This window comes from Rhodnius prolixus, unplaced genomic scaffold (assembly GCF_049639745.1).
Source record: "Rhodnius prolixus isolate KJV_2025 unplaced genomic scaffold, Rpr scaffold_4, whole genome shotgun sequence".
NCBI lineage: Eukaryota > Metazoa > Arthropoda > Insecta > Hemiptera > Reduviidae > Rhodnius > Rhodnius prolixus.
In genome coordinates this window covers 37,998,541-38,012,483 of record NW_027411614.1, presented here as the reverse complement: position 1 = coordinate 38,012,483, position 13,943 = coordinate 37,998,541, and the positions used below count along the sequence as shown (strand labels likewise).

The window sequence follows — 13,943 nt, the reverse complement described above, 5'->3', positions numbered from 1 at the left end:
GATGTATTAGATTGTGATTGTGGAAAAAGAGTTGTTTTTATGTGATGCAGACATGAAGAGCAAGAAAAGCCGGTTTCTACGCATACTGTTTTATATAGCAAGCTTATTTTTAAATTTGAATTTAAAATAGTGCCACATTCACTTTAATTATTCTCCATTATTTATTAAGAGGAAGAATTGCTGTTATGCCAAAAGTGGCCTCTTTTAAGGATGAATGGAATTATAGTAATCGATTTGTCAAGTCGTCTCTGCTATTAATATCTTTTCTCAATAATTTAATATTACGTACATATTAATATATTTACAATACGGTAATAAATTATTTGATTACTTCTACGTGTTTGTACAAATTTCACAGACTATTTATTCTCTTATCTTCTTTCTGTCAGTTATCATGTTTGGATATCTGCCGATATTTGTATAATACATTGAATGGATTCATCTTTTAGGAAGGTGTCCATATCGTATATTTGTTCCGTTTCTAATTTTATGATAACATTTCTTTTAAGGCTTGTTCTAATACATAAATAATTATAATAAATAATAACTGATTTAATGGCAAAAGAAAATTAATAGTATTTGCAATAAACTGATCTATAATCGCTAAGACCAAAAATAAAAACTTACCATTCAATTCCATAAATTAACCAAATTAATGTCCCTTTGTTTTACTCATTAAAAAAATAAATAAATACAAATTAGTTATAAAAGTTACCTTGAATTTACGGGGAAAAAAAGTTTACACGGTGATAACTTGGGAACACTACTGCGGAACGTTTATGATGCTTATTTGCTCTTCATCACCACGTTCTAAAGCTTTCTTCTTGAAGTCTAGGACACACCCTTTAAAAGAAGCGAAGACGTGGAGAGCGGTTGATTTCATCAAAGAAATCCGCTTTTTGAGGGGAAGAAAGAAGCTTTAAAACAATACCTCTCTCTCACTCGCATGTACAGCCTTCGTGAGTACATACTTGATTCAAAGTTAATCCAACAGTTCCACCCTATAGTCAAACATAAAATGGCTAATTTTTGAAAACACTTTTCGAAATACGCGCTTGTTTTCTCCCATCTTTCTTCTGCTAATCCCGCCTAATTCCCGCTGATCGAATATATTTTTGTAGAAACTTTAACTCTTTTTTGAGATGTACTTGGCAAAAAAGACGTGTTCTATGCTAAATGAAATATAACTAGTAACTCTATTCTCACTTAAAAACTAAGAGGCTTCTGGATGTATTGAACTTGACAATTCTAACGTTTACAATAGTAATATGGAGTAAATTTTACTCTTACATCCCCAAAGCTAAAATTAATTTGGTCTTAAACCAACCTGAAAAGTTAAATATATCACGACTCATCGACCGAACTCAACTCAGATAAGCCCCCGTATCATTCAAGAATATCTGTACTTGGCGAAAGAGAATTTCATCCTCATATTCTTTTACAATCATAATGAAAGCATTACTCAAACGGATGAAACAGAGGAGTTTCCCCTTCGTGCCTTATTTCCTTGAAAGAATCCCCGAAAGTATTGGTACCAGTCTCGAAAAAGAATATTCAGGGTAGTGTTCCCATCTTGTTAGCCCACGCCGTGGCAAAGTGATTCTGATCCTCCAGAAAAAAATCTTATAACGAGTATTTTAGTTTCTCGACGTTCCTCCTTGAATGAGATCGTTTCTATATGAATTTTTTGTTGTCATACATATTGTATTCAATATAAATTTGATGTAACTAACTTATCAAATCAACGTTACTTATTAAGTACAGTAATTCTCCCCAGTTGAAGTTATTACTTAAGCTGGCATTACGAGGGTAAGAGTAGTTATATGGTTGGATGGTGATGACTGTGCTGATTGTCTGTAGGTAATTAACAGTTTGAATAAAGCTAACCATTATTGAACATTTAATCGAGATAAGGGTGTGCAAGGTTAGAACTATGTAACTAAATCATGAGATTAAATCAGCTGTAAATTTATTGTTATAAACATAATGCTGGCTCTAATTTTGTGTTAATGTTACTTATAAACTGTTATAATAATCGTTTTAATATTTGAACAGGGTTATCTAATATGTATCTTAATGTATTTATCCTTCTAGTGTTGATACACCCCTTGATTAAGAACAGGTCATCGTTTTCTTACACAAAAAAAATTAATTTTAGTTTTTATAGACTTCCTAGTGGAAAACCAAGAAATGCTTTTCATGGATACCAAGTTCCTTAAATAGTAAATAGGTAAAGATACCAGTAATTATGCTTCAATATTCGAAAATTTCCTTGTGGAAGTAAAGAAATGAGTGTTATGATCACTTCGAGGAATATTTCATCTGAAATGTAGTAATCCTGATTGCTTAAGTGAAATGAGTGAAATTACCGAATTGAAGGAGAGTTCTCTCGTTACAGACAACACTGTCCATCACCGGACAGTGAGCTGTAAGAAGCTCCTAAGAAGAAAAAATCTAAGAGGTCAGCAGATTCCAATCGTTGGTAACATTGAAAATTGAAATATTGGACTCGCATCATAGAAACAACCAAGTGATGTTCGTTTTCTGCTCGTTACAATAGAAGTGATTCCAGAAAAAGAAGACGTAATGTTAGACAGTGTTATTTCTCTTATTCATAGCAATCTGGACTGTCTTACAATTTTAGATTCAAGTTCAAAGTTTGGTGATGTAATGAGAAGACTCGCGCATAAAACATTCAAGATTGACCAACGTTTCGGCTGGCCAGGTTTTGAAAGCTTTCAGAATTAGATGAAAATATGGTTAATTTCGCAGAGCTGGATTATATTGCCGATAATGCAGTATTTGGTGGAGTTCTCTGGCGCAACCATAGCATAGGGATGACCTGCTATCGGCACAGGGTTCAATTATCAGTCTTGGTCTTGATTTCTTATGCAATTATTCAAAATTAGGCATTTTCTGATTTTTTTTTTTGTCATATACGAAATAATATTTATTCAAAATGTTTTATGGGCCACTTGAAAAATATCTAGGGAAATTTCAAGCGTGATTCAGCAAAAATAAAATAAACTAATTTGCATATGCAGCAGGAAAAAAATTACAGACATTGAGGTTTGTGGGTGAAATCTGTAAAACGCGGGAGTTGCATGCTCTCCAAGGATATTTAATAACCTACCACCTCATGTTATGTATCACGTTATTTGAAAGGAGATATAATTCAAGCCTTCTACTCCTGTGAAACAGCAATTTCAACCTTCCTAAAAATGAGAAAAATGTAGAGCGGGCTGTTCAGTGAAATATGGGTAAATCGAGAGAGGAAGGAAACTGGTTGTGCGATAATGAGCTGTAAGTTTGTGGCACCATTACTGCTTCTTCCTGGACCATCTAGTCCTTTCCAAGAGGAATTTGTGCTTTATTTGAGCCTTAAAGTAAAAGGAATATTTACTGGAGCTTTTTTACATAAATCACTTGTATTTTAAGATACATTATTTGACCGTATTGATTTCTCAATTTAGTACAAACTTTTAAAAAGTTTACATGACGTACGTATACATGAGCCAAAATTTAATAAAAATTTGAATTGAATAGGCCATAGGAGGAGTGTTGGAATTTTTCTCTGAAGAGGAAATCTTACAGTCACTGGTTTTTTAGATAATAGAGCGGAATGTAATTTGTCCGATTAAATTACTGCCTTGCACCTCCGTCACCTAACTGTTCTGCCATGATAATCTATTAATAACTTAAAGGGTTAGAATGAATATTGGGAAATGTAGAAAAATTCAATGAATTCATAGACTTAGTGGCTTTAAACCTTGGGTCAACCCCTTGGTGTGAATTTATATACCCGAAGGCAGTAGACTTTAAAAAATTTCAGGAATCGATTTTGGCCGAGGCCATATTTTTATCTTTTAAAGAATGCAGACCAGTTACTATTTTCTAGGTAGACACTACTTCATTATTTATAATACAGATATTGTTATGAGCACTTTGCTCTTTTGCAGGCCTTAGACTGTTCTTCAGCTGAAATGCTTCTCTTCAAGTCAGTAGATTTAGACCTGGCAATATTCATTCATAATTATTATTTGGCTCCATGGACCGCCCAATAGAGGGCCTTGGATTCTTTGATGCGTTTCCGACTGTCATCTTGATTTATTGCCGCTGATTGAGTCCTCTGCTACTCCATTCAACCCAACAGAACCTAGTTCTCAGTATTCCGTCCAGCCTTTTCTCCATAACCTTCTTTGATAGTTAGCTTTCGTCCATTTTAAATACGTGAACTGCCAATTTTATGTTGTCCTACTTGATAATTTGAAATCCATTTTGATTTATTTAAATTAATGATGATCAATTTTGGTAATGTGACGGAGAGAGAACTTAGTAAATCTTACATTGTGAGCATAGTGATCTTGGTTCAAACCATATTTACTTAGTGCCATATTCTGCCAACTGCAAAAGCTTTCTGTCCCTACATAAGTGGTGAGTTCTGGTTGAAGAACAATAAGTCTTGGTGGTTTGGTAAGTAGGTGCGTAGAATAAGAAACATGCAGGAAATGTTTTCAGGAAATGCCAAGTGCGGGGCGTAGAGAAGAGAACCGTAGTTCTGTTAAAGTATTTGTGCGGTGGTGTATTCACTTGAATATAAGAACCCACCTTCCGAGTCTCCTTCTGGATCCTTCCGAATGTAAGTCCTCTCCTCCGCCGCACCCACTAACACTCTCTCTCTCTCTCTCTCACACACACACACACACACACACACGATGTTCACAAACTCCTGCTTCATTTGAATATTATTCTATACAAATCATACATTTTCAGCTACATCTTGTTGATCTTTTGAAATCGCATTTCATACGAAGAATACAAAACACAATTTGGTCCATTTGGTAATTTTATTAAAAAATTATTTTTATTCGTTTACTTTTTATTGAGGCTACTTTTTTAACCCAATGAACCATTTCTAGCGTATAAAAAACTAAATGTAAGAAGGTAAAAGTTGTTTCCTCCAACAAGTAAAGAGGCAACAGAGAATTTATCAAATTCTAAAATCTAGATTTCACTTTCTTTTACTTCGAGAAAATATTTCGTTACCTTTTTTGATTCTGCACTACATTAGAAGTATGAAACCAGAAATATAATGTTCAAAACATGTTTATTTTTGGACATTTTTACGATATCAATTTTTATTGCATTAATCGATAATTTATCAAATACCTATGGGGGAAAAATTAGTAAAAAAAAATTAAATAGTTTTTATATATATTTATATTATAACAGAACCAAAACAGAAAAACAATATAAAATTTATATGAAAAATTTGTGACTTTTTTGTTGCTGAAGTTTGTCTGCTAAACTTTCTATTTCTGGTTTATACTTGGTCCATTTCAAAGCCAAGCAAGCGCCACTGACTTCATCTGTTAATCGATTCCGTTTGTTTGTCTTAATATTATTTGAGTTATGAAATTAGTTATCTTTGAAGATGCGTGTCACCAAAAATGAGCTCGTGTGTCGTAGGTTCGCCATCACTGTTCTAGATTTTCACATCAAATAATTTTGCTGACATAGCGTAAGAATATTAAATTATCTGTTGTGATTTTGGAGATTAATTCTAACTAATTGAAGTTATGTTGCTATTGATTAAAAATTTCGCTTTTCATTATCGGGGGACTACGCCTATAGGTTTTTTAATACTAATTGTGACTGTGTAAGCATGGTGAGTTAATAGAAGAGAGCCACTAGAAGTGGCTTGAGGTGGTCGTAGAGAATCAATAGTACTTTGACTCGGAACACAAAATTGAAGTCTACATTGAGTGTTGCACCAGCTTTATTTAACAAATCATTTGTATTTTCTCTCAGAACCAACGATATGTTATCGAATCTCCACAGTTTTGTCTCTTGAAGCCAGTCTCTGCTGTTTTTTTTTTTTTTATGATTTAAGGCGCGTCAACATCTAAGGTTATTGGCGCCCGGAGCTTTTTTCAGTGCACTGCCGGCCTCCGGACAGTGTTCTCTCATTACAGACAACACTGTCCATCACCGGACAGTGAGCAGTAAGAAGCTCCTAGGAAGAGAAAATCTAAGGGTCAGCAGCTGGATTCGAACCCGGGACCTCCGCGTGGGAGTCCAGTATGCTAACCTCATAGCTAATCCCTTCCCTAGTCTCTACTGTTACCAACAGTTCTGAGACTTTACTCACAAGCGTTTTGTTTTTGAAAATAAGCATCTACACTTGGACTAGAGAGAATTTTCTTTTGACTCTAGACAATTTATTATAGTGGTTGTATTTTTTTGAATTGAAGAGTGTCATGCATGTAGCAAATTAGGAATTCATGAGCATTATTTTTATTATTTTGCCGATGGTGAATACTATAGGTAAAAATATCGCAAATCATTTTGGACCTTATTCCAGCAGACTTAACAGAGAGATAAACATCACAAACACTCGCGTTAGTATAAATTATTAGGCTAATGGGTAGGCAAAAATTCATAGGCTGTGGATGGCCGCTGGAAGAAGGTAGAAGAAGTACGGAAGGTTCCTTTCTATTGATATCCCTTAGTTAAGTTGCTTATCCCACGAAGAAGGAAGACCGTGTGAAAATGTATTCCCTATCGATCCTTTTCTTCTCTTTCTGTTTTTTTTTTCTTTCTTTCTTTCTTTACTTTGAGGTAGAAGTTCAGGTGCTCAGCATGTTGGCGAATGGGGGTTTGGAACCGATTGGAAGCCAAGATCTGTTCAATGCCCGCCGCTTTTCACTATCGGGGGACTACGCCTATACATTACTTAGTATTAGTTGTGGCTGTGTAAAGCGCGTGTGTGGTAGTGGGCTGAGTTAATAGAAGAGAGCCACGAGAAGGGGCTTAAAACATCATGTTGGCATTGGACCAGCTCTGCTCACACGACACGTTCTAGTTTATGTGCTGCACCCTCTCTGCAGACCTCGCACATCTCTTCTGGACCAGTTACCTTCCTCATCCGCGTCCACCAATCAGTCTTTCCCAGCCTCCGGGGATCCTTCTCCCTTATTTCTCTCATTCCGTTTATAAACCAATGAAATTATAGCTAGTATCTATAAAATATTCAGGATTAATCCACGACAAAGAATACTCCATAGTTATCACACTAATTCCATTGTTTGTTTACCCTCTTCAAACAAAAAATGTAGCTAACACCTCTGGTTTAAAAAATAATTTGTATTAATAGTCTTTATTTTATTTCAGAAAAGACATTTGTTCATTGAAAATTACAATTTAGCAGATAATTTGGCAGCTCATTCACCAATTGTTCACTAGTTTGTGAATTTTTTTACAAGAACTCGGCTAGAGAAGACTCATGCGATATTTTCTTTGCTTGTAATTCTAATCCTATTTCAAATTGAAAAAATTTTCTTCGTATGAAGAATTTGTAACATTTTTAGAAATAAGTCGTATCAGTTTTGTATAGAATTTTGACTTTGAAAATAGGAAAGCGCCTATATTCTAGTTTTATGATGCTAAAAACTTACGTGGTCATACCGTATTGGATACTCTAGTACAAGGTTCATTATACATTCTTATCTTCAGTTACTTCATTCACTCCAGCCTAAAATCCAACCCCGTAATTTTATGTTCCAAACTAAACCTTCACACAGGCTTGGAAATTCCATTGGGTTGCCGTAACGCTTCACAAATCAGAAACATTCTTGGTTGCGTTATTTTATCTCTTCTTGCCATCGTATATTTACATTCAACATTTCTAGACCTCGGTCGTTGAGATTTTCTCTACTCGAATCAAGAGAGCGATTACTTCCAAATGTTACTGAGAGTTAAGACTGCTGTGGTAACTTTTTTTTGCTGATGGATTAAGATCGATGTGCCTTTTAGGGCTGTTATTGAGACAGTCAAGATACATAATTAGAAATTTCTCAGTCTGCCTGACAATTTTTTTTCTAAATGAAGGGTTATTCTGTAATGGTTGCTTTCCGAATTAATTTATTTTATTATTATTTTTAGGCTCGTCAACATCTGAGGTCATTGGCACTAGAAGTTTTTTGTATACTTCATCACCGGACAGTTAGCTGCAACTAGCTTCTAGGAATAGAAAAATCTAAGGGCTTACAACTGAATTCGAACCCACTAGTATCTCCATGGGAAAATCCATCCTGTACGCTAATCACTTAGTTATTGTACTTAGTACGCTCCCATTCTTCCCAATTAATTATTTATTAGTCAGATTCAAAGTTTTTAACTCGATTTCTGATTCGAGATTTTATGGACTTCCGATTTCTAAATTATAATGCGAGGTTTTTACCTACATTTCAGAAGGAAATATCTAATAAAATGTGAATTTTAGATGTAAAAAATGCATGAACCATTGTCATCAATAAGCCCTGAATTAACTTTAACTTAGTCCCCAGGTCGAAAGCTCAGAAAAAAAAAGTAATAATGATGATTGAAATTGCCATTATTCTTTCTCTCTTATGGATTAATGAATTAGTCACCAAAAACAATGATTATTGACTATAAAAAAAAGTACGTTGAAGAAACACACAAAGTAATATAATCTTCTTACTTCCTTTTTTGTTTTTAATTTTGTTTCATAACCATGCTCGTGGTTATTTTAGAGTAATATAAAAAGAAATGCTTACTGTTTTTTGTCCAATTTGTTAATAATTCTTCTCATATTTTATATCTTTTTTTTTAAAGCATAATTTTCAAATCATTTAAACCATATAATCATTCAGTGGAAAAACGAATTATTCCAGTAGATAAATTCCATCGTTTTTCAATGCTGGCGCATTGATAATTCTGTTGCTTTCTCTTTCGTTCAGCCATATCAATTTTCTCACAGACAGTTGCTATTTGAGTCAAAATATATAATAACTTCATCTAAAAGAACAGCGAGTAATCTCATTTGTGCTTGGTGCATTACTTCCAGTCTTAAATTAGATTTTATAATTAAGTCTGTACCAACCAGCCTACAGTAAGTTTATTATTAAGTTGTATGTTCCATGTAAAAATGAATCTTCATCAAAATTCATAAAATCACATTCACGTTCTGTGCGTACCTACATATAATGCCCCCTATGTTAGAGAAGAGAAAGAGTCGATGGGGTGGCTGCAGAGTTACAAAAGATTTGACGGAACTCGCATCATTTTTTCTGTACTACCAATTTAAATTCCGTTAAGTGTTTGATACATTTGTAAGAACCAAAATCGCGAAACTTGATGCACCCAGCAAAAAGGACTCATAAGGATATTCACTTCTTTCAGTGCCAGTATGTTAAATTCAGTAATAAACCCAATTTGTAAGGATAAATTCTATAATTAATTTAGGTCTTAAAAAGTGCCAACCTTGAAAATGATTAGAGAATAGAAGAGATTGTCGCGATGACACACCCTAAAGTAGGAATGTATATCTACGTTCAGACGTTATTACTGTTTCTACTATTATTTCTGAATGAATTGATATGAAATTTCCATGAAGGACCAGGCGTTATTAATCAATAAATTTATGAAACCGTAATTCCTGTACAAATAAAAAGAGCCACTCATACGTTTCATTTTTTCAATGAAGTGCATTGTAAATTTAATTGCCTAAACAACAATACAAAAAAGTGGCGGCCAGCTGCCCAGCACAATATACTATATATGTATATGTCTAAGCCTGCATAATGTTTAATGGATATATTACATTATTGATTATGTAGATCAGCAATTTGATGTAAACTGATTTTATACGCTTCATTGCTTTAATGGAATAAATCATCTTTAGATATTAATATCTCGTAGTAATGTGTTACAGTAACGTACTGTTACTGTGTGTTGTATTCTGTACATTCTAACTAGAAATTCATTTTACAGTACTTGCCTACGTAGATTAACATATTTTAAATTTGAATTTCAATTCGTCTCTGCTTGTAATTGATTATGAAGTATAAAAGGTTTGTGATAATTTAGGTTTTCTGATTGTACTTTGAATCCAATAACGTCGAAGAAGGAATAAGAAAAGTGGTTAAATGTGTTAAAATAGTTCCAGGTGCACTTCATTCTAACCAAACGGGAAATTTTTAATTGTATGCAATTTTAATGTTTAGATTCACTTTTTTCTCATCCATAGAAATAAATGTCTATGTGAAAATTGAACTTCATACTCTGAAATAACTGAATATATGTACAAACATCCAATTCTTCCTTCTAGCCACTACCGCGCCAGCTTAGTTCCTCCATTTTCCAGATAATATTCAGTCGGCTTAAACGTTGATCTATACTGACAGATAGAAAATTGTAATATGTACACATTAGAGCGTATGTGATGTACCTAAAAAACTTAGTTTTTGTTTCACTCATATCAATAATAGAGGCTCACTTAGAAATAAGTGTTTAATTGTTTAACTAAGCGACTGTTACTAGCTCAGGGTTTGGCACTTTCAGAAAGAAAAATCTACTCCCTCACACTTTGTCCTGGAGCCTCCTATCAGATTGTTAAGTTCAGTTGATTAGATTGGACTGAAAAGGATGCTTAATTAGCGAAAGCCACAGTAAAATCTATGGGTAGCGATAGCATTGGCTTTTTCACCAATCCTCGTACAATCAAATCTAGATGATTTTTTTTAGCAACAAGTATCTCTTGATGATGGGTATTGTATCTATGATCATATGAAACTGATAGTTAAAAGTTAAAAGATAACGATAAAATATCAAACAAAAAATTTATGAATAGTTTATTAAATATTTATTTTCGAAGTTTCCTTTTTTGTTTTTAGAATAAATAATTTCACATTTAGGTATATGAATTTTTAAAACTAAAATTGAGCATGTTTATATGAAAACTTTATTTTGGACCAGAAGTAAAAAACAAAAAAATAATAATGGTACTATAAATCAAAAACGACCGATATAAAAGTTGGTCACGTGGCTAGAAGGGCTGTGTATCACTGAAAGGACATACACGTGACCCTTGATTATCTATCTTCTCCTTCTACATAGCATAGTTCTGCTGTAGAGCCTACAGCTGTTTTTTTTAGCCCATTTACTGCCACTTTCTTTTGTTTTTCTAGTGAGCAGGGTTTCTTTTTAAAGGAAGTTTTCCTCCAAAATCATCTAGTTCTCCTTTAATCCGAATTTAGTTTCTTTTATTATTGTGAGTTGGAGAAACTAGCCACAATAATTACAAATTCTTATTGTTGATCATTAGAACAATAACAGTAGAGTTCATCATTGAGGCCAGTTAACTGTAAGCCTCAATCCGAATATATACTTCACTAAAGTCCAAGCCGTTATTTTACAAAAAAAATAAATTATACAGTTAATTTACATCCTGCTTAAGCATTCTCATTTTAAGTTTTTTTATTAAGCTGTTTTCTAAACAACATTTTATTTTTTAATGTTACAGGTGCCCGTGGTATAGAAGCACCGTATGCTGTAATGGTATATCTTCACGGAGAGTCATACGAATGGAATTCCGGAAATCATTACGACGGAAGGGTGCTAGCAAGCTTTGGTCACGTAATATTTATAACAGTCAATTTCCGGTTAGGATTACTTGGTATGCATTGTTCTGAAATTTTCTAATTTGTTTTTTTTTTTTGTAATTAATCGATAGATTGTTAAAAATTGCTAATGCTCTGAGGATTGTACTAGGATTGTCGTATTATCTGTACGGTTATACAAAGCAATCCAGGGAAAGGAGCGTACATTCTTTTTTAGTACTGTTGTTCAGTCGTCAATGAGGGTTGCGTACGATCGGATTTAGTATAACCAAGTCAACCAAACTTATGCTTATCAACGTGTGAATTGCATTAGCACTATAGAGTTGAAAATGTAGTTAGGTCTGCAGTGCTAGATAATAATAACTCAGCAGGTGAGACGGTAAAGCAAGTGAAGTAGAAATCTGTACACCAAACTGATTTATCTACCTCTCTATTGATGGATGAAAGTCAGAACCGGTTTGGATATAAATAACATATTAAACATGGCTGCTGCGACTGATACAATCAAAGATGCAACATAGACTCCTTAAATAAACTGCATCTATGGTTCTGTGAGCCAACATTATATTTGATTTTACTAGATTTATCTGTAGCTTTGGATCAGGTGGACCACCATGCGCTTTTTTGATAAACTATCGGGACTAGGATAATCTACTAAAGTGTTAGCTTTGTTAAAAAGACTACGCGGTAAACCGCACGTTGTTAGGATGTAAATAAGGACTTTCCTCGATACAGTTGTTGGAATGAAGCGAAGTTATTAGCTCAGTCCACTCTTATTCTCAATTTTCATAAATGAAAATTATTGGATAATGTTTAGGATCTGACAGAGGATGTTGCTAAAAAAAATTATAAATTCCTTTAAAGAAAAATTCTTTTAGAGCAATTCAGGGATTAATTTGGCCAAGTCAAAGATACTTGCCAGGCTTTAAACCTCCTTCAAATTTCACAATATAAGATACTATTTAAATTAGGTTGGTCGACTCCAAAACCACATTTGCTCCAACATATTCATGAATCCAACATGCTCCTTGTGGATTACTGATTCTGCCCTAAAAGAAATACAGTACTGTTACAGATCCTTTTTTCTTGTACACTGTCGTGTCTAAAGTCAAATTAAATTTTTTCTATAGAACTTCTTTTCATTATCAATGGAAACTACATTCCGTTTTCTTCGCTTACTTTTTTTCGTACTTTTTAAGGTTGTTTGTTCCACACTTTCTTAAGATATTAATCGGGGATCCATCTCTTACGGAATAGCACTCTCGACTTTCGATATATTTAATGCAGCAATACTTTCATAATGTTCAACAAAAACAGTTTCTCTATTTATACGAGTTACGTGTCTTTTGGTGTTAGTGACAAGTCTACAAATAAGATGTAATTCTTAAGCGCCCGTACAAATATTTTGTCTTAGGGAATGATACTCGAAAAACAATATCAATGTGCAGCAGTTATAATCAGCGCTAGCTCTAGGCATGCCCTGATGAATCCCAAGTAGTTGCTTCAAAACCTGAATTCTTTATTTTTTGGTTTTCTGTTTGTGCCTTCAGCAAGGTTGGAATTGAATTGACATCTTTTCGCTTATGTTATGATTGGTTTTTAAAGTACTTCTTCAACTTATTTCCACCGCCTACTATTATCTAAGAACATCGAAATCATTGCTGAACTTTTAAGGAATATCAGCGTTGAATGTAGGAAAAGGCAGTAGTTACAAACAGCAACTGTACTAAATAGTAGAGCAAAAATGGAGAACAAGATGAAATTCGCGATATTTTGTCCTGATGAGATTCACAATGAGAAGGGGAAGTTAAGTTCTTTTTTGAAGAATAATGATTTATCACGTAGAAAGCAGCAATTACTAACTTTTGTATTACGCATTCCTATAACGTATTTCATAAAGACGTCCCCTTCCACTTTATTTTATAGACAGAAAATAAATATTTTAAAGTGAAACGATGAATATTTAAGAGGAAAGTTACAGTTACAGTAGTAATTAGACCATTTCGAAAATTCAGTATCAATTAATGGGACAAAATGTAGGAATATCATATGAGATTATTCTCGGCGCTAGCATTATCCTGACTAATTGGCTCTTTGACATGAACCCATTTCTGTCCTCCATCCATTCTGTTGGCTTACTGGCATACATCTTCACCTAGTCACTGGGTTAATGCCTTATCTTCTGCCTACTATACTACCTGTCCGTTTTTATTCTTCTAATTTATATTCTCCGTGAAGATAGGCAGTTTTATGTTAGTGTTACATAAAACCGTTATCCTCGCTTCTCTGAAGTAATACATCTCTCATTCAACACAAGCACTATGTCCTACAGGCCTCTCCACCTTCACTTCTCATGCTCTCTAGTTGTGATTAATTGTTTAGAAAGATCACGTAGAAGCTTGCTACTACCGCAATAATACGACGAGGACTGATAAAGCAAATGTTAAATTATTTTTTGTTTTAATTTTATATAAAGCACGCAGTATAAATACAAATGTAAGAAATGATGTTATCTTCTGA

The 13,943-nt window shown here is 33.8% G+C and overlaps 1 protein-coding gene across 8 annotated transcripts in view; it reads left to right on the top strand.

The window, feature by feature from the left end:
- LOC141455619 (neuroligin-4, X-linked-like) overlaps positions 1-13,943 on the top strand; it is a 577,612-nt gene that overhangs the window by 427,792 nt on the left and 135,877 nt on the right. For 7 of the 8 annotated variants that reach the window (XM_074130804.1, XM_074130802.1, XM_074130803.1 and 4 more), the window contains one exon: positions 11,327-11,479. The exons of the other annotated variant lie outside the window; for it this stretch is intronic. In XM_074130804.1, the coding sequence (XP_073986905.1) occupies positions 11,327-11,479 (153 nt within the window). The remainder of the gene's footprint in view (positions 1-11,326; positions 11,480-13,943) is intronic. 8 annotated transcript variants of the gene reach the window in all.